The sequence below is a fragment of the Sus scrofa genome, chromosome 9 (genome assembly GCF_054392235.1).
Source record: "Sus scrofa isolate SSC_HxYL_T2T_F1_AM1 chromosome 9, Sscrofa_HxYL_maternal_Yorkshire_Landrace_v2.0, whole genome shotgun sequence".
Taxonomy (NCBI): Eukaryota; Metazoa; Chordata; class Mammalia; order Artiodactyla; family Suidae; genus Sus; species Sus scrofa.
The window spans coordinates 48,619,366-48,645,940 of NC_139391.1; the positions used below are offsets into that span (position 1 = coordinate 48,619,366).

At 50.7% G+C, this 26,575-nt stretch overlaps 1 protein-coding gene across 22 annotated transcripts in view; it reads left to right on the forward strand.

Annotated features, from left to right (window-relative positions):
- Positions 1-26,575, forward strand: part of SORL1 (sortilin related receptor 1) — a 218,259-nt gene that overhangs the window by 55,244 nt on the left and 136,440 nt on the right. For 18 of the 22 annotated variants that reach the window (XM_084978368.1, XM_084978363.1, XM_084978367.1 and 15 more), the window contains 2 exons: positions 12,769-12,885; positions 20,014-20,139. In XM_084978368.1, the coding sequence (XP_084834494.1) occupies positions 12,796-12,885; positions 20,014-20,139 (216 nt within the window). In that variant the 5' untranslated portion in view covers positions 12,769-12,795. Of the gene's footprint in view, positions 1-11,097; positions 11,157-12,515; positions 12,647-12,768; positions 12,886-20,013; positions 20,140-26,575 lie in introns of those variants that run through there. The other 4 variants (XM_084978374.1, XM_084978362.1, XM_084978369.1 and 1 more) reach the window with 2 other exon arrangements.

Here is a 26,575-nt window from a genome sequence, read left to right on the forward strand (position 1 = left end):
CATCCAATCTGTTTATCTAGGCTTCAGTAAATAATACATGTTTATAAAACAATATTTGTATGAATGAATATGTACTGAGAAGTACATTTCCGTCCCTCATGGGTCCTCATTCACTCAGTGTCCCTTCCCAGATGACAGCCACGGTCATCAGGTTTTTGTATATCCTTTCAAAAATGGTCCACACATGTCTATGCCATGTGTGGGCATACATTTTGAAACTTGAAGTGGCTTTCTGTTATCATCATCCCTGATATCATGAATAGTGAAATTAACTCTGGCTCCAAAATATCTGTATGGTGTTATGACTGTCAGTTGGAAGGGTGTTACCTGAAGTGTCACAGTATAAAATAGATTGCTACTTTTCCCAGACCAGGGGAGAAATATAATTTTCTTTGAGGGTTCCTACAGGTTCTCTTGGTAGTTGGAAAGGTACCCCAAAGATGTAGAGCCCAGGTTTGTGAGAACATTAGAATATAGAGGTCGCGGATCTTTGTTTGCACGCCTGTTCCTTTCGAGAATGTTTTCTTTATATTCTGTAAAATGGAGTGAATAGTATGTGTAATAAATTGCTTTGAGACCTAATGGCAACTAACATCTTACTGCAAAAGGTGGATGTTGTAGGAACATATTGCATAGTCGTATGTTGGTCTTTTCCTCTTGAGGGATGACAGTCCTCTTTGTATTGTGGTTGTTTAATCCCAGGGTTTAGAGATCGATAGAGCCAGTCTTGCACTGTCCACTGTAATGAATAGGCATAGGAACATACAAATAACCTGGAGAGCAGGAAATCTAAAAACTAACCTATTTGCCTTTGCTATGTATTTATTTAGTCTTTTTATTTTTTGGCCACGCCTACAGCACGTGGAAGTTCCAGGGCCAGGGATCGAATCCATGCCTTACCCGTGACCCAAGCTAGCAGCGACAATGGGGGATCCTTAACACTGCTGAGCCACCAAGGAACGTCTAGCCTTTTTTTTTTTTAAAGCATCAGTTTACCTTCCTCATTAAATTTTGCTTAGGTGAATGTTAAAATGAGTTTGTATTCTTTGGGCAGCTGATATGCAAAATGGCTGGCATAAGTGTGCTAGCAAAAGCCAGTTTGGAGTTTAGAATTTTTGACAATAATTCAGACCATTTGAGAGTTCACTGCATAGAAATATATTAAAGCGGAGGGGTCTGGGCTACGTGGCTGAGGCGTTCATTTTCTTTGTTGAGCACAGAACCTTCTGTGCATTGTACACCCGAGTCCACTGGCACATGGCATATTCAGTCCAGCCACGTAGATGCAAAAATCAATTTCCCTCAGTTTAAAATGAGCCGCAGTTAATTTTGACCTAATTTATTGGTTTATCGACCTGTGAACCTTGGGCCTTGGAAGAGGCAGCCTGGGCAGCCTTCTGGCATCGAAGTGGATGATGATCCTATAAATCAGAGGAGGCAGATGGGCTGCTGCTCACCATCAAGATTTGGGTTCCATCCTATGTCACTGGGAGACCCTCAGTAGCACGAGGAATGCTTTGTGCATTTTGGGATGGGTTCCATATAAATAGGACTTTGTAACAATCATGACTCCAATAGGCAGTTAAAAGTAATTACAAAATTCTGTTATCTATTAGGTAATTTTGTTTGTTTGATTTTTTTTTTCCCCCTTTTTTGGCTGCCCCATGGCTTATGGGGTTCCTGGGCCAGGGATCAGATCCGAGCCACAGTCTCAACCTAAGCCGAAGCTGTGGCGACGCTGGATCCTTAACCCTCTGTGCTGGGCTAGGGATCGAACCTGTGTCCCAGTGTTCCCAAGACACCCCTGATCCTGCTGTAGCACAGTGGGAACTCCTGATTTTTTTTTTTTTTGTAATATCCATGTAGTAATGATAACATCCATGGTCATGTCATTGCTATTGGCCAGGAACTGGAAGAGCCTGTCTTCTTGGCCTCATGACAGGTCTTTGCTGGATCTTCCTGTGACAATGGGAATATTCTGTATCTGTGCCGGTCCATGGGTCCACTAGCCATCTGTGGCAGCTGAGCACTTGAAATGTGCCTGATATGGCCGAAGAACTGAATTTATTTCCTTTCATTGAATTTTAATCAACTTACATTTAAGTTTAAATGGCCACACGTGGCCCGTGGACATAGCTTTAAGGGGTTTGCCTGGCAGTGGCTGCTCCACCCAGGAGAGGAGCCCTGGCTACCGCAAGGCCTGCCTTTGTTTCTAGCACAAACAGGGGAGGGAAAGCGAGGGTTGAAGGCTGCTGTCTGAACCCCAGGTTTTGGCGGCTGCTGGCTGCGGGGTTGAGTGGCGGGAGTCCATGGCCTTTCTTTCCTGGGCACGGTTGCATCAGGGGGTTGTGGAGGAGGCCGGGGGTGCCCCGTTCATCTTAGTGGCCGTTTCTGCAGAGCTGTCCCCTCCCATCGGGGACTTGGGCCTAAAGACTGACCTCTGTGCCTTTGCTTTTGACCTGACCTTGTGCAGACAGCCCACCTGTCTGGGGCGTGTGGTGGGCAGATCCCTTACATCTGTTTAGTCAGGAAGGGCCATCTTCCCACCCTGCCCTTCGCTTCCCGTTTGTTGTCTTAGCTCGCTGCAGTCGGGGCTGCCTTCCGTCCCTGCAGCCCTGCAGGCTGGCATGAAGACAGACAGTGGAGGGCGGGTGGTCTTCACCAGGGCCTGGGCACCCCCCCCCCACCTTCCTGCTGGCCCCCTGACCCTGCATGCCGCTGCTGTCTCTGCCGCTGCGGGTGCTCAGCTCGGCAATCGGGACCCTTCATGATGATTTATCTCCAGCCCCCTGAATGAGATTAAAAACTCAGCTACGGATGCTCAGAAAGGCTGGCTGATGTGATTATGTCCCAAATCGGAGTGGCAGACAAGGGCAATAAAAAGATGTGCTTATATCATCCGTGTTTTGTGCTGTGTGGGGAAACCGGTGGTTTATTATTCCCCTCCCTCCTTTTAAAATTTTTAAATGAGGAAGGTAGCCTATATTGCTTCTTTTATTTAGAGAAGAGGCTAGCCTGTTGCGTAGAAACCGTCTGCTCTCAAGTAACTGGATCCAAGGGGGGACGATGGCTAGGGTGGTTCTTACATAAAATAAACGAGGGCGTGAGCCCTTGGACAGGCCCAGAACAGGGATTTTGACATGTTAAATTGGTACTGAGCTGTTCTACTTTGATGGGCTGGGAGCTGAATAGTGTCATGATGAGACTTTTCACAGGGTGAAACCTCTGTGCCCAGAAGCAATTGGGATTAGCCTAGACAAGCTGATGGCACTTGGAGGCCTGGGGTTAAAAACAACCTTGGGAAAAAGACTAATTTAGGGACTGTTTCAATGGGGAGCCTCTGGTGGGTGTCTGTGAGATGAGCCATCTATGGGACAGGGGCCCGGATAGTAAAGGACCCTGTTCCTGTTAGCCCAGAGGATTCAGGGAAGACAGTTCCACATGGGTCTACCCCAGGGACGTGGGGAGAAGGCCTGCCCCAGGATCCCTGTGGAGGAAGCAGATGACGGCGGTGGGGCGTGGGGACTGAGGATGGAGGTGGGTGAGTGGCCTGGGAAACTGGGGCAGTGTTTGGAAGAGACTTGAAATGTTTTAAGCCTCTGCTCAATTAATTGAGTAACATGAGACTGTGTACCTATAACTTAGCTCATCTGTATATATTTAGTTCCCTGGAGTTCTCTCACTGCGTAGTTCTTAAAAAAACCATGTGCTAACTGAGCACGTGGTTTGCTGGATTTGGCCAGGGGTGCTGCTGCTGCAGGCAACGCAGGGGTTACTGCAGAAACTAGGCCTCGGATCTTTAGAGAAGTCAGGAGTGGAGGTGGAGTGCTGGGTGGAGGTGAAGAGCTATCGTCACAGGCCTGGGGAGTTAAGCTGGCAGGGGGCGCCTGAGGGGCTTCCGCCGACCCCCCTAGTAGGAGAGGCATTGAACATCTTGTGGGTGGAGGTCAGCCTTGCAGTGGGGTTTGCGGTGCCCTCCTGTCCACTGGCTCCTCTCACAGGGTGGCACAGAGCCCACTGGGAAGGGGAGGTCACGGAGTGTTTGGTTCTGGGATGTCATGTAAATGCTTTCCCCTCGGGGCGGGGAATGTGCTAGAAATCGAAGCCACATCTGTGTTGGAGCCTTGGGAACTGGAGCTTGGGTTTCTCCAGGTTTTGGATTCTAGGTGTGGAGGGAGGGAAAAGCTGCCTGAGCACAGGGTGTGGCCATGACCGACCTTAGAACTTGACCCGGATGTGCCATGTTTCATCACCGTGTACCCATTGTTCCTTCCTGCTCTTGGGCCGCAGTGGTCCAGTCCTGCTGATGCTCACGGTAGTTTTTTATGCACAGCTGTTTTGTGAAGGATGGTTTATTTTGGTATAAAGATGAGAGTGCTAACATGAGGCAAGTCTTTAGCCTTTTGAAGTTTATGAAATATACCCATGGATGACGTCTCATTTGATTTTAATCGTGGTCCTATAAAATTGGGTAGGTAGGACTTATTATTCTCATTTCACATTTGAGTGTCTTGAGGTTCAGAAAGGCGAAGGGACGTACCTGCAGGTTTGTAGCTAGTAAATCAAGGAGACCAAGACTCAAACCCACACCTCTGACTTGTTTGAAATTACTGTGGCACCTTTGCCTCTTGCAGGTATTCCAGTGAAAGCTTTGCTTTCGGCCAGGGGTCTGGTGGCTGGGATCACTGTTCCCCTTTCTAAACCTAGAGATTGATCTCCTATAATTTCACCCTTTCCTTGACTCTCCTGGCTACACGAGTTTTCTTTTTCTTTTTTGTTTGCTTTTTAGAGCTGCACCCGCGGCATGTGGAAGTTCCCAGGCTAGGGGTCAAATGGGAGCTACAGTTGCCAGCCTACACCACAGCCATGGCAACTCAGGATCTGAGCTACATCTGTGACCTGCACCACAGCGAACGGCAATGCTGGATCTTTAACCCACTGATTGAAGTCTGGGATTGAACCCTTGTCCTCATAGGTACTGGTTGGGTTCATTACCGCTGAGCCACACAACAGGAACTCCACTACTTTTAACTTTTTTTCCCCTTGGTTGCTCTCGTGGTATGTGCACATTCCTGGGCCAGGGATCAAACTGGTGCCACAGCAGTGACAATGCCAGATCCTTGACTGGTAGGCCACCAGGGAACACATCTTTTTTTTTTTTTTTCTCTTCTTTTAACTTTTCAGATTTGTCAAGTCCAGAGGGCCTTCTTGTTCCTGGCTTTCGCTCTGTTCTTGCTTTTGATCTCTCTTTTGTTTGTTCCCTGTCCCTGTTGCCCAGACCCCTCCCTCTTCATCTTGATGGTACCCGGGGGTCAGGTCTCCAGTGTAGCCCTGCATGTGGTTTCACCACCCTCTGCCCTTTTAACAAGTGTAAGCAGCATTCGTGGCATCAGTTATTTGATGTTTGTTTCCCCTACTGATTTAAGAGCCATGAGGCAGGATCTGGAAGTCTGCTGTCTCCCCAACATCTAGTGCGGCATCTGATACATAGTAAATGCTTGATAAATATTTATTGAATGAATGCCGTGGGGGCTGTTGATGGTGACGCTGCAGAGCCAAAGTGGAGATTCTGGGACCACCCTAAAGAGCTCACAGCAATAGCCTTGGGTTGAGAGGTGAATCCTCATTTCAGCGTGTTCAGCAGCCAGTAAACCCTGGTGAGTGGCTCGCTGTGCTCTTGGTGCTGTGTGCCCCGCTCTGGGGCCTGGGTTTCATAGCAGTGTGGAGACACCACCTCTAGATCTTTCTGCGGGTTTAACCTCATCTCCAAGGTGTGGAGGATGGTTAAATGTTCCCTGAGGTTCCTTCTTGTCAGCTGGTAAATGAGGGGGTGATTATTTTCACAACGAAGAGATTGCTCACAGGTTCTCTTTTATAGGCAGCCCTTCCGGAACAGCAAAGCATGCTATTTGCTAGATCACAAAGTGGCGTTCCCTAGGAGTGGGTGGCAGATCATGGTCAATGGTGGATGGATCCTACTTCCCAAAGATGAGTTAGAACTGATGTCTGTCTCCAGGGACCTAGAGATTATCATGCTAAGTGAAGTAAGTCAGAAAGATCAGGAAGCGAAAGACACATACTGTATGATAACACATATGTGGAATCTAAAATTCAACACGAACAGACCTATCTATGGAACAGAGACAGACTCACAGACATAGAGAAGAGACTTGTGGTTGCCAAGGGGAAGGGGGTTGCGGGGAGGGAAGGATGGGGAGTTTGGGTTTAGCAGAGGCAAATTAGTGTATAGGGTGGACAGACAATGAGGTCCTACTGTATAGCACAGGGAACTATACAATAGTTCCTGTGAAAATGTAAAAGAATATGAAAAAGTATATATTTTATATGTGTGCATACTTTATGTATACACACACACACATAACGGAGTCACTCTGCTGTATGTCAGAAATTAACACAACATTGTAAATCAAGTACACCTCAATAAAAATTTTAAGAAAAGAACTAAAGTCTCTGAACTGATACGGTCAGGCAGGAAGAGGCATATAAATAAACCTAAAGAGAACTCTTAACTCTGATTAGGGAGATTTTAGTGAAATGCCAAGTTTTTCAGTCTGAGGTCATTCTCCCTTTGTTTTCTCATCTGTAAAATGGGCAGCCTGCATTTATCAGCCCAGTAGTTAACGAGTTCTGTGGGTGAAGCTGAAGTGTCATTGAGAAAAGTCAAATGAGAACAAAGCATCTCTACAGGGAGTTCGTAAACTAGATTTCAGTGCTCTTTCTGAGGTGGAGCATCCAGGGAAGAAAATGAGCTTACTAAATATAGTGGGAACACAGGCTTGAAAGGGGACACAGAGGGGCGATTTGCATAACCTGCATTTAGGTCGTGCAAAGGGATGGTTTGAGAAACCTTGTTGTTCTTGGACCTCGGGAGTCCGTCTTTGGTTTCCCCAGGCCCGTCCTGGCTTTCCGAGGACCTAGCAGCTGCCCCTGACCTTGCACTTGAAGGGCAGGCTATTTGTTTTATACTTTGGTGCAGGATTTTGAAAATGCTTCTTTGTATTCCATGGCTAGGGAGGCAGAGGAAGGAACCAGGCTGCCTCATTTGTCCTCCTCGTCCTGGGTTCTGGAAGGAAGCTGTGTAGGCGTGGTGAGGACGACAAGCCGTGGGTGTCTGGGACATCCTGATCTTTGGGTTGGACCAATTCAAAGGAGAGAGTGGCGGAAGAAATGACTGCAGATGGCGTGTGACCCATCCCTTAATTAAGGGCCTCCATCCTGCTGAATAAGACTCAGTGACTGTATAGATTGTTGGTAGGTTTTATTATCAGATTCTTATTACCAGTCAGGCTTGCCTCACTGATTTCCTCCAGGAGTGCCCTGTACTCTTGAGAGGTAAGAAGTGAGTAAACAGCCCCAGAGGGTACCTAACCCTGAGTGGGCCTCAGCGCATAATCCCTGAGTCCCTGCACACAACAAGCACTTTAGGGAGTCCCTGGTGGCTCAGTGGGTTAAGGATCCAGTGTTGTCACTGCTGTGGCTCTGGTTGCTGCTGTGGCACGGGTTCGATCCCTGGCCCAGGAACACTGCATGCTGCAGGTGTGGCCAAAAAAGAAAAAACAAGAGCAAAAACACCCAAGCAGTTTGTTTGTCCTTCTATTTATAACAACCCAGGGCTTGAGGCTGGGTGGCAGCAGCTTCTTCCCTCCCTCTGAATAATGAGGAAAATCACTTAACCTCTTTGGAAGGCCGGGGCCTGCCAGAAGACCCAGGTGGGCAGTGGTGACAACTGGTATGAGCTGGAAGTGGTCGCCAGCCCCGAGCCTGTGGCCATTTCTCCAGCCAGAGGCCAGGGACCAGGCCCGAGGGGATGCCATGACTCTGCAGATACCACCAATAGCATTTTGAAGGAGTGCTTTGGCCAGAGACCCATTCCTCAGCCTGCCTCCTCTGTGACTCACTTGAGCTGCATATTTTGCTAGCAGGAAGGCTCGAAATGAGAAGCAAGAAGCACTTCTTCAGAGTGGGAGCTCCTGGGTCTTGGATCAGCACTTGAGAGAAATATAGCATTCTTTGCAGGTCATAGACAGAGGCTTTAAAAAAAAATTGAGATGAAATTCACATAACATGAAATTAACCTTTTTAAAAATTTTTTTTTGGCTTTTTAGGGCCACACCCGTGGCATATGAAACTTCCTAGGCTAGGGGTCAAATTGGGGCTGCAGCAGCCAGCCTATGCCAGAGCCACAGCAATGCAGGATCCGAGCCATGTCTGCGACCTACACGACAGCTCATGGCAACGCTGGATCCTTAACCCACTGAGCGAGGCCAGGGATCAAACCTTCGTCCTCATGGGTACTAATCGGGCTTGTTATCACTGAGCCACAACGGGAACTCTGAAATTAACCACTTTAAAGGGGGCAATTCCATTCAGTGGCATTTAGTACATACTGTCTCTATCTAGTTCCAAACCATTTTCATCACTTCCAAATAAAACTTCTTACCCATGAAACAGTTATTCCTACAACCCCAGCCCCTGGCAACCACCCCTCTTTCTATCTCTGGATTTCCCTGTTCTGGGTGTTTCATGTAAATGGAATCATGACATAGGCGACCCCTCCGGCCTGGCTTCCTTCATTTAACAATGTGTTTTGAGATTGGTCCTGTTGTGCCATTTCTCAGCAGATCATAGGGTTTTAACAGCTACTCAAGGTACCCAACGACAAAGCCCCATAGAAAGGGTGAGTCTTCCTGCCACTCTTACTTAAGCCTCAGGTTCTGCCAGTTGGAAAGGGAGTGGGCTAGGCTCACCGTTTCCCAAAGGCACCACAGTAGAGACACCAGGGATGTGTCTTAACCGATTTCTGGGCTCTAGTGAGAGGGTCCATGGATCTGGGGTGGGGCCTCTCCGGGGATGCTGATTGTTAGCTGGATTTGGGGCCCCAGAACCAGGTGACCTCTGGGGATGGGGGGGGGGCTATCTTTTTTATTTTATTTTATGTGAAGATGAACTCCGGTCCCCCTACCAACCTACCTGTCTACCCACCCACCCACCCACCCACTCACAGGTGCAATAAGGATTGCCCTCGCACACTCACACACTCAGTGTGTTCAAGTAAACCAAATCTGGGGGTGGGGGGGGGCTACCTTGACTCTTAATTTGCCTGTGATCTTAGCCGAGGCCTGAAGTTACTACTCCCCACCGCGCCCCCAGATGCTGTTTGCTGTTTGTGATGCAGTTTCTGAGGCAGGGACTCCTGTCATCTTTCTGTTTGCCTTCTGAGGGGAGGTGCTGGGCCCCCTCCCTGCTGCTTTTTACAGCCCCAATTAATCGTGTCTCATTTATCAAGCTCCAGCTACGCCCTGTGAGCTGGAGATGGGAGAGGAAGGTTGTTCACGCCCCGGGGTTGTAGTTACAACCCACTGCACATCAAGGTTACGTTCTGGAAAAGCTGCCCTCCCACCCGCTCCTACTCCTTCCTTCCCAGACCAGCGTCTCCGGGGTCTGCGTGTGCCCACCCCTCCCCGTGGCCGTTTGTGGGACCCCAGGGAGCAAGGCTGCTAGGCGTGGTCTGGAAATCTGCACCAGGAGGGCTGGTGATGGGGGAGACTTGGGGCAGAGGCCAGAGGGACATCCCTGGGGATGGAAAAGGACCCAGACAAACCGGAAACCATGCACAGAGTGTGGGGGTCCAGCACAGGCACCTGTGGGTGTTGGGATTGCCGGGACCTCTGGGTTCCTGGTCACTTTCCATGGAGGGCCTGCTTTGACGTCCTCTTTCCCCTAAGGTGGGGAGGGTGGGGAGTGGGAGATGGAGAGGAGGAAAGTGAGGAGAGAGCAGAATGATGTCTTTGCCTTAATAAATGTGACAGCCTGCCAGCCTGCCTGTGCGTGGATTCCCGAGGCTGCCTCCCCGCTGTGCTCTGGGGGAGGGGCCTCCGGGCTGCCTTGGGGATCAACCTCAGCCCTGCGGGCGGCTCCCCCAGGACTTTCTCCCAGACTGACATCCGGCCAAGGAAGGAACTGAGCCGTTTGTCTGAGATACCTGGTGGCCCTTGGACAGGCCACTATCTTTGCCAGGGACTTTTTTCCCACTCCCTTTTTACAGTCTGCTGTTAGGAATCAAAGGGATATCTAATACAATCTTTTTTTAAAAAAAGGTGTTTCACCAAGCTTGCCTTCTAGGCTTCCTTTGTGAAAAAGCCCTTGGATGTTCGCTGCATCCTTTTTCTGCTCTCACCTCTTCACCTCTCTTAGGATTGGCTGGGGGGACCCCATAAATCTCATGGCCTCTGAGTAGAAAGGCTTTAGCAAGTTGTGTTCAGGCCTCATACCCACTGTGATCACCAAAGGCTTTGTAACCTGTTCAGAGCCTTATTTGATTGTGAACCTGCCCGAGGGGCTGTTTCGAGGTTGCCCAAGTGCCACATTGATGGGCCTTTTTATCCCAGGCCCTGGATGAACTTAGGTGATGCTTCTAGGTTCCAAATCCTTTATTGTATTGACGTTTGCCTAAGGCCTCTGTTTACTTCCCTCTGGTTCTAAGGATGAGGGAAGGATGAGGGTGTATTGGAGGGAAAAGGCTGTTAGCCTGAATTCCCAGAACACCTGTGCTGGTGGGCTTCTCTATAGATGCTTCCAGACTCCTCCTAGAGACCAGGGCTGGAAGGAGAGAGGGGGAGTGGGGAAGGCTGCCGGAAGGCGTCCTCCCTCGGCCGGTGGGGAGTCTCTGAGCTGCTTTCTCCCTGTGGTATCCTGGGCTAGACAGTTTACTTGTTTGTTTTTTATTTGCCTGTCTCTGTCACTGCTTGCCTGGACTTAACCTCTCTGGGAATGAGAAGGGACATTTTGGAATGACATACTTTCCTAAAAAAATATCCAACACCTTTTTTCTTGAAGGAGGCCTCATTTCAGATATCTTCCAAAGGAGTTTGGGTCCTGGGTCAAATTAGATGCAGGTGCTTAAGACCCAAAGCAAAGTAGTTAAGGATTAAGCTCCTTTGTCACTCTGTCGGCCAGGTTTGGGGCCCAGGTGTTTCCCATCTCCTTTGGGACAGCTGAGAGCACCTCCAGGAGTGGGCAGGGAGAGTCAGAGGGCGGGAGGAGGAGGAGGGGAAGGAGAAAGCTGCTGTGGGAGGGGAGGGTTTTGTAGCCTTGGTGGGAAGGCAGCTCCTTGGAAGGCCCATCAGCTCCTGGAGGTGAGGGTGAGGGTGAGGGTGGGGGTGGGGGTGGGGACGGGGACATGTCCAGGCTGGAGGTTGCACAGGCCCCTCGGAGTCCGGAAGCTTGGTTTCCTTCTCCACGTGCCCAGGAGACAGTCGTGGGTGAAGGGTTGATGGAATTGGCTTCCCCAGACGTTGCTCATGGTCCTGGTTTTTGGGGGCTTTGTCCTAATTCTGCATGTCAAGACCAGCTCTCGGAATCTCTCAGCTCAGTTGGCTCTTCCCACACGCAGGGGGTGACATGGATGACTCACCTGTGCCCAGGTGCACCCATGAACTGTCTATCAGTGATGGGTGGAAGAGGAAGAGGAACAGAGTTAGCTTTCCATAAAGCAGAGCCTCTCCAAAAGAACTGGTCTTTATTCTGAGATTCTCTCCTCAGTTTTCAGTGTTAAAATGTCCTTTCTTTCAAAAATGACAGTGATTATAGATGGTGGTCGTATTGCTTAGGAGGGGGGCGGCTACCTAACAGGTGAGTCCCAGGGGATCAGGTGTGCATGTATCCCCCCATTAGGAGAAGTTCTCTTTGGGGATGTGGGTGCCTTTCTGCCTTGGCCCTGCTCTCCCCTGGGACTCTGGAGACCTAAATGCAGCAGGAAGGGAAAGAAAACAGGACTGCATGGGGGCTGGGGCCACACCCCGTCGTAAGAGTCTGCTGTGTTCGCAGAAAGCAGGGGGCACAGATTCAGAGACCAGCCAGCCAAGCTCTGATACGGCGCCTCGGCGTTTTGTTTGTTTTTTTTGCCTTGCTCGAGGCATGCAGAATCCTGGGCCAGGAATTGAGCCTGCACCACAGCAGTGACCCAGACCACTTGCAGTGACAACGCCTGATACTTTACCCACTATGCCACAAGGGAACTCCTAGTGGTTGTGTTTATTAACTTCTTTACCTGGCAAAATAGAAGTGGCTGACCAAGCCTCTGCCGGCCTGCGTAAGGTACCTGCATTTTACTGGTTTACAGAAATCCAGAAGCCTGGGAGCTACTGTTCGCAATCAGCCAAAGGCCATTTCTGTGAGGTCCTGGGAAATATTTCTTTCCTCGGGATACTTCAAAACTAGCTAAAGCTGATGTTTTTCTTTTGTTCCTCCCGGTTAGGAGCTAAGGATAAGCGATGTCACCTGTAGGCTAGAGAGAGACGCAGTTTGAACAGAGGTTTGCAAGCTTGTGGTGCTTCTGGCCTGTGTCCCTTTTTTGAATGAGGACGATGCTTCAGTGTTTCGGTTTCAGATTTGACAAGTGCATGACCCATGTACAGAGTGAGGATGAGAGTAATCCGAGGTTGATTGCACAAAGGACAAAAATAAGCCAAGTAATTGGTTAGGCCAGTGAGAGCCTGAGAGGAAGATTTTTTTTTTGCAGTCCCGTTAATCCCAAATAGCAGAGGACTCGTGTTTCTTCTCGTGAAGGTGGAGTCTGGTGGAATCTGCAGTGGAGGCAAATAGGCTGCCCTGGCCAGTGGTCCAGGTATAAAGAAGCATCTTGGTCATTTCTGAGTGACAGGAAGGGGGAGAGAGTCTTGCTTTAGAAAGTTGCTGGCCGTCCCTCCTCCTGGGTCCTAATTCTTGTGTTGGTTCGATCTCTTTCAGGTTAGTCTGAATGATTCCCACAACCAGATGGTGGTCCACTGGGCCGGAGAGAAGAGCAACGTCATCGTGGCCTTGGCCCGGGACAGCCTGTCGCTCGCGAGGCCTAGGAGCAGCGACGTGAGTATCGGTGTTGCTCTGGGCTTCCCTCTGTGCAGCCAGGACACCCTTTTCTCATCCGTTGGGGTTATGCCTGAGAAACTATTGGGTGCCTGGGGAATCTGGAAAAGAGTGCACACCCCTTACCTGCTGAACACAGGGTGGTGCAGTCAGTGTTGCAGAGAGAGCCACGTGATGTGCGTTGACCTCTGTGCAGCGATAAGGTATGATCTGGATTATCGCGTCCGTAAATGCCTTCCTGGGCAGAGCTGGGCAGCAGAGCCCAGTGGCATGAATTGGTTTTTCCCAGGTGCTGATTTCTTCTAACCCGGTAGAGTTGGATGTGTCCTTGACTCTTAATCATTCACATTCTTAATTCCCACAGTTGGCTTTTTACGACGTTCAATAGTTTAAGTGCTTTGGAGATAGTTGACCAAGGGTCACACTCAAAGACCTCTGATAGAGGCCGGGTAGGGAACGGGCAGGGGTGAAGCTGCCTGCAAGCTTATGCCACTCTTTACGGGAAGAATGGTCTCTTCCTTTTTCTTGAAATAGGTGGCCCTCTGGGACAATATGTCCTTTCCCACTTTTTTCTTTTTTTTTGGTTGCCTTTTTTTTTTTTTTTTTTTTTTTTTAGGGCTGCATCTGTGGCACATGGAAGTTCCCAAGCTTGGGGTTGAATCAGCTACAGCTTCTGGCCTGCGTCACAGCCACAGCCACTCGGGGTCTGAGCCGTGTCTGCGACCAACACCACAGCTCATGGCAACGCCAGATCCCCAACCCACTGAGGGAAGCCAGGGATCGAACCTGCATCCTCATAGATACTAGTAGGATTCGTTTCTGCTGCGCTACAACAGGAACTCCTCATTTTGCCAGTTTTGATAGAGAAACACGTTCCAGAAACATTCACCTGTGTCTTAATTGGAATGTGGTGACTGTTGCTTGGTCTCAGCGTATGAGAGGCTCTGGGAGGCAGGAGAGACTTTGAGCTTCTGGGCTCTTGTCATCGGCTCTCAGCTCTGGTTGACACGCAGGGCCCAGTGTGGCTGGATCTGATTTTTCGAGAGAAGCTCAGAGGTCTGTACATGAAACCTTCTGAGTTTTACAAGTTGGCAGCTGATATGTTATTTTTACAAACTCCCTGTGGGCCAAGTTGAACCTAGATGAAGGCCAGAGTAAGCCTGTGGGTCCCAAGTCTGTGGTCCCTGCTCCAGACATCCCCTTGTGGGGAAGGGGAACAGCCCTGCCTTGGGTCAGGGTCTGACATGGTGAGGCTGTGGCGCTTCGGTCTCTTTGCCCTCTGGCCAGAGGAAACCTCCTGATGCATTTGCCAGCACTGTCCCATCAGCCTGGAGGACACACTTGTGATTCTGGAGGCTGGATTTGGTCTCCATGAGCCCCTCTCTGTGTATCTACCATCTGGGTTGGATGTGGATGTGCCCCCAGCTAGAGGACCAGAGGGGGCCCGGGGGCTGTTTTCCAGCGGGTTGAATGGGGCAGCCACAGATGGGGAGGGCAGACGAAGGCGAGGCCATGATGATGCGTGACTTTGCCCAGGGGTGTGCTGGGTGTGATGATGGGAAACCATTGCAGCTGACAGCCAGTTTGGAAGTGGTGATCTGGAGGCAGGGGTAGGCTTGTTTGGGACAGTGACTTTGGCCTGTTAATGAGTGTGGTCAGGGTTGGCAAGCACAGATGGCAACGTGTGGACGACCAGCGGCTGGGAGAGTCCATAAGCCTGTCTTCACCACTGTCACTTTGTGAAGCTATCGCTTTGGAGCACAAGAGGCAGTTTTCTGCCCTCTGCCCTCTTGTGTTGAGAAATCCTCCTTAGGTTTTTGTTGCTCTTGTTGTTCATTTGTTTTTTAATGCATTTTAAAAGTTCTCTGTCCAGATAGTATTTTTGGCAAGAGAGGTAGAAAACCTAGCTTTTTACTGTTTTGCTGGACGAAGAGGAGCCCAGAGACATTCACTGATTTGCCTGGGGTCACTCAGCATGTCTGTGGGAGAGCTGGGGCTAAGGAACATGAAGGCCTGGTCACATACTCCATCTGTGAGGCCAGGGTGACAACTCACCTGGGTTTTAGCACTGCAAGTCCCACATCCTGGAACCCTCCTCAGTCCGGGAGAACCAGGAGCGTTGGTCCCCTACATATAGTGCCAGTCTATCCAAAGCTAATTCTCACTGTCTAAATATTTGGGTGATTCTTAGCAAGGGCCCATCGAACATTCGAAAATGATAAACTCTTCTGGAATGAAGTATGTGCTAAGATTAAATGGAAAGAAAATTTCACGCTTGGAGGTAATAAATAGGGGTGGCAGAGATTTCCCCCCATCTGTATGCAAGCTCCATTAAAGAATTGGCAGATGAAACTGAGATGTTCTGACGTGAAAAGTTAATGCAAAAATAAATTATGACTCAGAGGCAGGAGTTGGTGGTGCTGGTGTCGTAGCAATCTAGCTTTTCTTTAAAGACTGGAAGCACGGTTATCAGGCCCCGCCCGCAGTTCAGAAGGAAAAGAATCTCCACAAATACGGAACTGCATGCATGTTGGAGAATGGCCAGCTCCTACATATGCAGCCTATATAAAAAAAGGGATGGATCTGGAAGCTGGATCCTGGAAGATTTGCTCTTAAACAGAAAACAGAAAAATGAATCATGTCCTGATGAACTTGTAGCCCGTGCGATCCCCTGAAGCATGGCTCCTGCGGGACCCATCTTTTCTGTGACAAGTCTGGGAGATGAAGCAATAGGTGTTATTTATCTTGACTCTCCCCACCGCTTCCTCTCTGCACTCTCCTGACCTGTTTTACCAAGTACTCGGTTGCCACATAATTGGCCGAAGAGCTCAGCAGAGTGTCCTGCAGAAGAGGAGAATCCTCCAGGGGAGGCATCAGGAATGGTAGGACACTTGGATGCAGAGAGGTGTGACAGCGTGATTGTTGGCCCTGAGCATCGGCAGGGGAGCAGGGCCCACATATGCCAGCAGTGCAGAACTGGTGTCCAGCTAAGCCTCAGCCCCGAGAGAAGAATGTGGGGGTTTGAATCCTGGCTTTATTGCTCACTAGTCTGACCTGAGCAGGTCATTAACCTCCTCTTGGTTTTCTCATCTCTCATTTGAGGCTGATCTGGTAAAACGTTGTTTCCCAAGCAGTGGTATGAGGTTCGGGAGCGTGGGGATTTTTGGGGGGGATGGGGGAGCTTTTCTAGGGCTGCACCTGCAGCATATGGAAGTTCCCATGCAGCTGCTGGCTTACACCACAGCCACAGCAATGCCGAATCACAGCCGTGTCTGTGACTTATACACAGCTCATGGCAATGCCGGGTCCTTAACCCGCTGAGTGAGGCCAGGGATTGAATCCACATCCTCATGGATACTTGTTGTGGTTCTTAACCCGATGAGCCTCAACAGGAACTCCCATGTGGGGATTTTCTGGGAGCTGGTTAGAAATGTAGAATCTCAGATCTCACCCCAGGCTTCCTGAGTCCAAGTGTGCATTTTGACCCATGTCCTGCTGGGTGCTTTGGAGGCATGTGACAGTTTGAGAAACAGGAGTGTACTTATAAGAGCACAGGTCACGGAGATGTTTGCTGGACATTGCAACCCTTCTTTCCCACCCCTTCTCCTTTCCCCTGTCCTTTCTCCTCCTCCTCCCTGTTAGTGTGTGATTTTGAAGCACAGGGGAAATCATTTCAAACCATTCACTTAGGACCTTCTTTGCTGAAGGTAAGACTGATCTAACCAGCAGTTTTTGGCAGCTTTGAAACTGGGTTTGGGATTAAGAGATACAAACTACTATGGAGAAAATAAATAAGCCCCGAGGATAGATTGTACAGCACAGGGAAATAGAGCCATTACCTTGTAATACCTTTACATGGAGTATAATCTATAAAAATTAAGATTGAATTGCTCTGTTGTCCACCGGAAGCTAATATTGTAAATCAGCTCTGCTTCAATTAAAAAGGAAACTCCTTCCGTCTTTTTCTTTAGGGAGTAGTGTCCCATCGAGGTTGGAGAGGACTAATTAGTGCAGAAACCTGTGTCCAGATGCAAAGCAAATGGCAGCACAAGATGAGTGAGGAGAGGTGGGTGTTTGCCCCAGTTCACCTGGAGGTCATTGAGGGCAGTGAGTAAGGCAGCAGGAAAAGACACCTGAACCAGAATGTTCCAGAAGGATGCAGTGTGGAGGCCAGGGGGCCCTCAGCCCACTTGGCCTCGTCTGAACCCTGGCAGAGACCCCTTCTGGGCGGCTCATCGTAGAGGAAAGTGGATGGCTGTGCACAGCTCTGAGCTTGTCTTGGCCCCATGGTAACGTAGGGTCTGTATTAATGAAATAGAGATGAGAAGAAGTATGAGGCTAGAATAAAAATACCGTGTTGGAATTGCTCAGCCTGGAGGAGGGAAGGAAGGTTGATGAGCAATGTGAGAACCTTCATCAGGCATAGGAGGGACTCTCCCATGGGGACCCACGTGCAACTTCTCCTTAGTACAAGACTTGGTGAGTTCCCTGGTGGTCTAGTGGTTAGGACTTGGTGCTTGCACTGCTGTGGCCCAGGTTCAATCCCTGGTCTAAGAACTGAGATTGCCACATCAAGCCACTGCACACCACGGCCAAAGAGAAAAAAAAAAAAAAAAAAAAAAAAAAGACCCAAAGAGATGGGGTTTGCTTACAGATGAGAACTTTAAGGGAGAGCTTTTGGGTCGTGAAGGTGGTAGTACCCCCAAGTGGGAAAGGTGGAGGTGTGGCGGGGAGTCGGAGAAAGGCTCTGTGCTTTGCTCAAGGTGGTGTCTTCCCCCTCCGTCCAGCGTGACTGCCACCGTCTGGCCCCTGGCTTTGGTGCACGAGCTTCCTCTTTATCAGAAAAGTATGTGGGCAGAAGAGAACACTCATCAGAAGGTTAATTTGCAACAGTGGAAGGACAGCTGGACTTGGACTTGGAGGAACCTGTCTTAGTTTTGTCACTTTCTAGCAGTGTGACCTTGGGCTCCTCCTTCATTTCCCCGAGTCTTAGTTTTTGTTATCTCTTAAACGGAAACAGTCGTTTGCTCATTCTCTTACTGCTGCATTCATGTCACTTCCCTTTAGTCATTTGTGGAACCCGTGCATTGACTCAGCCTGCGGCTTATAATGATTCATGCCAGACATCTTTCTGAGTACCTGCTATGTTCCAGGTCCACGGAAGGGGACAAAGGAGAGACTAACTCAACAGGGTTTTTAAAAGATGAAGAGAGAATGCATACAAAAGCGTATTGACACTGAAAAACACTGCCCTGGCTGCGAGGTGATTGTCACACATGTGCCTCTGAGGAGGTCACTTGGAGAGGATTGTCCGTTTATGGGATGCTGGGCTGGAAGGGGCCTCAGTGCCCTTGTGGAGGAACCATTTGCTACATGTCACTTCTGAACATCACAGGGGGCCCTTCCCATCTGTTCTCAGCCTGGAGGATAGAAGTGAGAAAGTCCCGCTTGGTCTCTTTACCCCTCAAATGATTCAGCAGCTCTCAGCCAGCTGAATTCTGAAGCTGCTCTTGTGGCAGCCCCTTCTCGTGTGCTTGGTAGTCAGGAACACATTTTAAGCTTGTGTTTGTAACAGGGATTCTTCTGCCGTGACCCAGATACTGGCAGAGGCTCTGTGCTCTTCTAACCTCAATATCTAATAAATATTAACGACCCGCACGTGCTCTCGGTTTTCGTTGCATGGACCTTGTGTAGTTCATTGTTCACATGGGGCATCATTTACCAGCATTAACGTGTTTGCACGGTCATGGTGTGAAAGACCGTGTCTGTGTGCGCCCGGGGTCTGTTGCAGAACTTGGCGCCCATGAAGCCCCCAGAACATGTGTGCTGTTGAGTCAGCGGGCAGTGGTGGCCTTCATTTCTTCCCCCAATTCTGACTCAGTATTGTTCGTATTCTATTCACCTGTCATGCTCATTTTTAAGCCACTGATTTTATATATATGTGTGTGTGGATATATATCTATATGCATATTTTTCTTTTTTGGCTGCACCCATGGCAGGCAGAAGTTTCCAGGCCAGAACTCAAACCTGCACCATAGCAGTGACAATACTAGGTCCTTTAACCACTAGGCCACCAGGGAACTCCATCCCACTGATTATATTTATGCCACAGGGCCTACGTAGTAAAGTCTAGGGACAATCTCTCTGACAGCTTCCGTTCTAACTTCCGTTTTTTGAGGGGTGATGGCTTTCAGATTTCTGGCTGTGGAGGCAGGCAGCCTGGGTCAGAACCCACGCTGCTACTTACTTTCTCTCTGACTTTGGCACATGAGTCATCTCATCAGCCCCTGTTGCCTCTTCTGTAAAATGGTTTTAATAATTGCATTTGCCACCTAGGGTGGTGGGGAGGCCTCCCTGAGCTCATTCAGGGGAAGAAGGTGTTCAGCCTCAGGCACCTGGCATTCATTGCATGAGTTATTTTTCTGTTTCATCCCTATGGTTACTGGGGAGCCAAAAACCCAGGAGCTGGTGAGAAATGAAGGCCGGTGGCACCCTGGAGCTGGTGTCCAGTACTCAGGATCAGAAAACACAAGTGCTGGAGGGGGTTTCTGGTACCCGTGTATGCAACCTCTGTGTGTATTTCGTCACTTAGCGCTACTCTGTTTTGCATCTCTGGGGCTACTCTGTGCAAACCCATGAGGGTTTTTTTTTTTTTTTTTTTTTTACCTTCTGGGGTGCTGTAAGCTCAGAACTCCCCAGCAGAGGGATGAGGAATTCAGTTACCTTTTGGGGACAGATCAGCAAATGGCAAAACAAATTCTCAATCCCTTCCCCTCAGACAACTCCATTCTCTCACCATCTGGAGGTAACGTGTTCAGCACTTGACGGAGACGTGGTCAAGGAGGTTTTCATGGTTTCCTTGCGGGCCTCTCCCTCTCCAGGAGTTGTCGTGGCCTCTGAGAAGAGGTCACAGGCCTGGGGACAGACACAGAGGTGGCCTGCTTCTCCTCTGTGGGTTGTCTTCACACCTGTGATTTCATGGTGTCAGGGACCTGTTGGGAACCATGTTCTGGCTGCAGGTGGTGGTGGTGGCGGGTGCACAGGGAGGCGTGTGAAAGTGGAGGCGGAGGGAGTGATCTTTCTGCCACGCTTCTCACCATCCTTCTCTTTCCCGCCTCCATCTTCCAGGTGTACGTGTCTTACGACTACGGAAGATCATTCAAGAGAATCTCAGAGAAACTGAACTTCGGCACGGGGAACAGCAGTGAAGCCGTGATCGCCCAGTTCTACCACAGTCCTGCTGACAACAAGCGTGTAAGAAAGTCGCCCCTCCTGACTTCGTAGGGGCACTTTGGGAAAGGGGGCTGGGAGGTGGAACGCTTAGACATCTTGGCAGCGTGACTGTTAGCCAGGGACTGTTTTTCTGCTCACCTGGGAGTTGGTGACAGAATGTCATTTTCGAGGTGGAACCGTGCATAATCAAGCAGGCCAGGTACTGGCCAGGCAGGATTGCTAGACAAACAATGGCAGGTTAAAGCACAGGAAAGCTGCCAGCTGCCAAATAAATTGTCCGACTCATAGATGGTAAAAATGGGACTTATATTGAAGTCTAATCCAGGTCTTCCAGGGTGGCTGCTGAACTCTTGGGCTCATGGGCATTGTGTGTGTGTGTGTGCGTGCACGCGCATGCATGTGCGCATGTGCGTGCATGCACATGTGCGTGCACACAACCCTCCCTTCTCTCCAACCTTTACCCTCTATAGAAAAGAAAACCAGGGCGGCTGATCCTGCTGTGGCTCCTGATTTGTTTTCCCAGCTGGCTGGCCCGAGGCTTTGTTTCTGCAGTAGAACCTGGGCAGAAACAAAGCTGTGACTTGAGATTGTCCGGGGCCCCAGGGAGGAAGAGGGGCGGGCAGCGGTCAGGCTTGCCTTGCAAAGGCTTTCCTGCTGGTTAGGTAGCTTTAGGCTGGAGAATTACTGTGGTTGCTTTTCCCCCTACTCTATTGATCCACAGCTCACTTCCAGGAGAGGACAGCTGCTTGTAAGGATGCTGAAGAACTAGCTCCTTAGCAGGGAAAGCTCTACTAAGCATGGCTGCTGCTCTTTGCTTATCTGGAAAGGAATTAGAGAGAAGAATCCACAGGGTCCTCTGCCCAGTTGCCCACCACCCCCATAGTCCCCCAGCTCCTACCAGTACTGGCTTCTCAGGTTGCTTGTACTCTGTTATCAGGGGCTGTATCCAAAATATTTAGCCACTGGAATGGCACTGACCAATCAGAACAGGCTTGATCTGGCGGGAGCTGGGTGTTGAAGGCCACCCTGCTGAGCCAGGCATTAACCTTACAGTTGCTGGATTGTAGGCAGGTCCTTGGGAGGGGGCCAGGCTGCTCAAGGAAACGGCTATTTACTAGCAGAAACAGAAAAAACGCAACTAGAATAGTTATTACTGGTACCTACTAGTAAATATCAGCCCTACCTGATGATCTCCAAGTAGAGGGACAGTTAGGACATGCTGCTAACTTCTTTAGCCTACCTCCAGGGTGACAGAGCAGTTTTTCCCTCTGTGGAAAAGCACAGAAAGGTGTTGGAGGGAATTGGCTGGGTTGTCAGGCTCTCTGCGCCCCATCCCCCCCACTGCCCTGGGGCCAGGCAGGCTACAACTGGGGACTCCCAGTTCCTCCAGCGGGTGAGAAGCCCGGCCCCAGGGTCCAGCTCTCTGGCTGTGTTGCATCTCCAGTGGATCGATCTGAATGCTCCCTGCCTCTCAAGAATCACCCAGCACTTGTGTGAGTCTCTTTGTCAGGTTGTACTGCCCAACATCATCACCATATATTGTCCTAAAATTATCTGCTGCTGAAAGAGCAGCCTTGAAACCTCCCATTGTGCCTCTAGCCTCTCCCCTTTTGGCTCCATCTTGTCCGCTCCTCACCTCCGGCCATAGGACGCAGGTGTCTGGAGGCAGGCTCTGCCTCCTTTCCTGCTTGTCCCAGATCGTGGTGAGCAGCTGCTGAGTGCCCCCATCAGAAGAGTCAGAAAGCAGGAAAGATGATGTTAGGGTTTGTGGGGCAGGAGTTAGTGCAGGGAGAGGGGGTGGGGCTTTTGGAGCTGGAGGAGGAGCAGGGCCAGGGCCAGGGCGTGGGGGTAAGAAGGAAGGAAACCGGAGTGTGGTTACAGTCAGGGAGCTCTAGGTGCTGCAGGTACAATGGGAACAGCGGTCTCAGTGCTGTCACTGGAAGGGTGGGCAGCCCTGATTTCTCAGGGTTGAGTTGGGGAGATTTTGGAGTTGACGGGGAGGATGCCTAGGGCTGGCTTCGTGGAGATCTTGGTGACAGTTGGACCTGGGGCCTGAGCAGGCTGAGTGAGGTTAGGGGTGCCGCCTTCTCTGTTGCATTTCCGATTCCCCAGGGGAGGCTGTTAAACACCCCACCCGGACCCCGGAATTCTCAGGAAGGAAGTGACTCTCATTGGGCTGATTACTTTGGTTGCTGTTGTCTTTGTAACCCACCAGCAGGCAAATTGCCCCACCAGACCCACCACTTCCTGAGAAAAATCATCCAGGGCTGGGTGCTCTGCCCTTGACACCAAGGGGCTGTGCCAGGCCAATCACTTGGGTAAAAATGTTGGGGTGACTGCCAGGGAGGTGATTGGAAATGGTTAAAATGACTGTGAACAGCTCAAAAGGTTAAGAGGTCACGAAAGGGCCACTTGGAAGTCTGGGGGGCCGTGACCTGTAGAAGGTGCCACTTACAGCAGATGGAGCCACGTGGGGTCATGTGAGCATTTGGGTCTATTTTTGAATGAGCCAGACATCCCGCTTCCTTCCTCGTGGTCCCCTGTGTGCCACCTGGGCCTGCGTGTGGCTCTAGTCACCTGGCAGCTCCCCTAGCCCTGTAGAGCATCCAAGACCGGTCAGCAGTGTCCAGGCTTGGCTGGACTCTCTGAAGGTCCTTGGATGTGCAGTCAGGCTTCACGGCCTCAGCAGAAGCGAGAGCTGGTCCTGCCTTTTTCCAGGCAGAGGTTGGTCCCTGTGGAATGGTAAACTTCTCTCTCTGCTTCCCTGAATTCCTACTCCTGGAGGCTGTCCCTTCACTGCCTCCTCTGCCCGTCCTCTCACTGTCCTCAAAACTGGAAAATCTGGTGCTAACAGGTGCTAACAGGGAGATGAATTAATTCCGGAGAGTCTTTTGTTGTTGTTTTGGAGGTCTTTGTATTTTAAGAGGAAACAGCTTTAAGCTAAAGGATGCGGCGCCCCTGGGATATTGCTTGATTGCAGAGAGGTGTGGGGGTGGGGCGAGGATACTCCAGAAAGTGCCCAGGTTAGGGAGCACCTAGTAGGTCAGCTTTGCCAGCAGATCTGCAGGGTCACCTTGAGCAGACTTGACAGCTGGACAGCCTCGGGACTGCAAAGCAGAGGGTGACGTTCTTTGCTTCTTACTTGGCGCCTGCGTATTGAGGTTCCCTGACAGCAGGAAGCCCGCTTGCCTAGCGCAGAGTGGAAACTGCGGGTCCTTAGAGCTGGGCTGAGTGAGGTTGGATCAGTGATGGGGGAGGCTTCATGGGTGCTTGGGATTAGGGCTGGAGCTTTACAGTTGGGCGCGATTTCAGTAGCTCCGGCAGAGCTGGTGGGAGCCCCTCGGGGAGGAGAAAGGCGTGGGCCGAGGCTTCAAGGTGCCAAATGTGGCTTCTCTGCAGGGGAGGGGAGGAGTTGCACTGAATGGCTTCCTGGTGTCATTGAGGAGGCCCTGTCTGCAGAGGGAGGGGCTTGTTCTGCCTTGAGGACCAAAGGAAGCTTTGGAGGAGTCAGAGTGGGGGAGTTACTTGTGAAGACCGGCTCTCAGGGCCGTGTGTCTGCTGGCCATGTGCAGGGTGGGCTGGAAGGGCAAGGTTAGAGTCAGATGGGGAGCCTGTACGCTAATTAACATAGGCATGAAGCTGCCCAGTCACTCCACCAAACCTAATGCCACCCTCTTAAGTATCTCACTCCCTGCTGGGTCCTAGGAGATGGGAGTAAACCCAGTGCCAACCCCTCAGTTTCCTTAATGCCTCTGGTACGGCCATGGGCCACCCTGGTAGCACTGGGAATAAAGAGGAAGGCACACTTGATGGTGGAAAACGTTTTAGAGGAAAACCTAACAGGGGAGGTGGCTGGTTGAACGTGGGGGCCGAAGGAAGGCAGCGGAGCAGAAACCTATCCCTCAGGGTGAGCCGTGGGGCTGGGGGAAGGGGTCGTGTGAACCGGGCTTGGGACATGGGAGGGGAAACAGGGTCTGCGGGGAAGATGTCGAAGGGTTCGGTTCTGGACAGAGTGGAGTATCTGGGGCCATCCCACTGGCAGTGCCGAGACGGTAGAGAAGGTCATGAAACGAGACTCTTGGCAGAAGCCAGGATGGGAGGAGGTTGGAGAGTCCCGGAACACTTGCTCTTGGAGGCAGTGGGGGAAGCTTTGTGGAAGGATGAGCCGTAAACCAAGGCAGTGGCCAAGGGTGGGAGAGTTCAGAGGTCCCCTGAGGGCAAGGAGCTGGCAAGAGAGACTCGGAGACAGATGGCCAGGGGTGGGGTGCAGAGGACTGATGAGACGCTGTGGCAGAAGGCCAGGGAGTTCCCGGAGAAGCTTGAGGAGTGGACTCGGAGAGGAGGCCTATCAATGAGCCCAGTCCAGCGCAGGACCTGTGGATTCAGTCGGCTGCCTTTGGGTTGGAAGAAGAGTAAGGATTGCTGAACCAGCCAGATGCCGCTGTGACTGCTCCCTTCTGGTCACCGTAGATGGCTGACCAGAAGCGTCAGTGTCTCGTTAGTAAGAGAGGAGATAACAGTACCTTAGCAGAGTTGCTGTGGGCGCTGCATGGGTGAAAGGAGGTAAGGCGCGCCAGCTTGCAGCACAGTGCCTGGCACATATGAAGTGCTCTTGAAAACTTGGAGCCGTGACCGTGAACATCATGCGTTCTGAAATCCGGTGCACGATTTCCAGCTTCTCGTATGTGAAAGTGCAGGCAGCTGTGGAATAGGTTTCTGGAGAAAACTTTTCACACGGAGAGGACCTTCCCTCCTGCTGTAACCAAGCCGGTTTCAGAGCAGAAAGATGAGTCCCATTATTTCTGGGGGACCCTTTCATGCCCTAGATGGTGATGGTCCTCTTAGGATCATAATTATTTTTATCATGTTGCCTTTGGTTCTGGTAGTTTCTGCTCTCACGGCATTTGCTAACCTCTCGAGTTAGATTGAATTAGGTGTCTCTAGAGTTTGGGGTTTTATATTAGTTGCTCTGGAGGAAGCAGAGAATACCTAATCCACATTCCTGGGAAGTTTACAGACTAGATGGGGGAGAGAGAGTGAGAAGGAAAGGAGCCGGAACATAGGAAGCAACGTGCAGACAAGTGCAGAGTGTTCCTATGGGCCTGGCTGTTGGCGTTGAAAGGATTCAGAGCTGAAGCTGGATCTGGAACAGGTAGATTCAATTAGGGAAAGTGTCCTTGGCTGGAGTCCTTTGCATCATTGAGTTCTGGGATGTCAGTGGCTGGGTGTTGGTGGTGCTGGGTCCCCTTTATTCTAGTTTTGGTTCCCAGGCATCCTCTGAGCTACCCTGTACTCCTGGGAGCAGGGGCTGTTCTCCAGCTCTCTGTGCACGAGGCCTGTGCATCTGGCCTTTCCAGCCTTCTTTTTTTGGCTACAGCCGTGGCATGCAGAAGTTCCTGAGCCAAGGCTTGAACCCACACTATAGTAGTGGCAATGCCAGGCCCTTAACCACCAGGCCAGCAGGGTACTCCTTTATTTATTTTTTTTGGCAGCCTTATTTTCTGATATTTCCCTCAGGCTCTCAAGACTGTCATCAAACCTGTGATGTATTGTTTTTTTGTTTTTGTTTTTCCCCATGCTGTATTTTTTTTTCCCCCTCCTCTTCTGGTCCCAAACTCAGACTGCCCTTGACTTGGCCTGTTCCTTCCCTGCGAAAGTCTTGCCTGCCCTTCAAGGCCCAAATCTCCCACAGAGTCATGTCTGATCTTCCAAACCGGAGCTGACCTGCAGTCTGTGCTTTCCTAGGACTCCGTCCATGGTTTCTCAGTTAATCTCATTTTCCTTGAACGATAGTTGTCTGGGGACATGTCCTTCTCCCACGTTAGGTGGAAGATGCCTGAGAGGAAGGCTCCTGTGTTTTCTCTGGGCCCCGCCCCCCGCATCTGGTCCAGGGTGACCATTCTGTGCACATTTGTTAACTTGAATCGCTTCGTTCCTTTCCCCTTGAGGACTCTTCAGGCCAGCAGTCACTCCCTGGCCAGACTGGTTCAGGGTCACTCACCTGTGTGGAAGCGAAGGTGAGGCACCTGCCGGCCTGGGGTGCCCCAGACTGTGTCTGCCAGCCCCAGGGGCAGCTGGGTCCTCAGAGCTGCCCATTCACCTGGCAGAGCAGCAGGAAGGAGAAGTCAGCTTTCCGGGTGGGCGTGAGGTCGTCAGCCTTCCTGGGAAGGCGGGGGAGAGTGCAGCAGGCCCGCCCGTGTGCAGCCGGCCTTCTCTGTCCAGCCTCCTGCAGCCACCTTCTGCTTCAGACCCCGGGAGCCCCTGGGGAGTGAGAAAGGCGAGGCGAGTGAAGGAAAAAATAGAAAGTCTTGACCAGCTTCATCGCCTGGTCAGACAGGAGCACCATCGGGCTTCACCCCAGCCTGTCTGCACCCAGCCCCGAGCCAGGCCTTGGGTGGTGCCACCAGCATCTCTTTGTTGCTGGAGAGATGGCAGGAAAGCCATGAGTCTGCTGGCT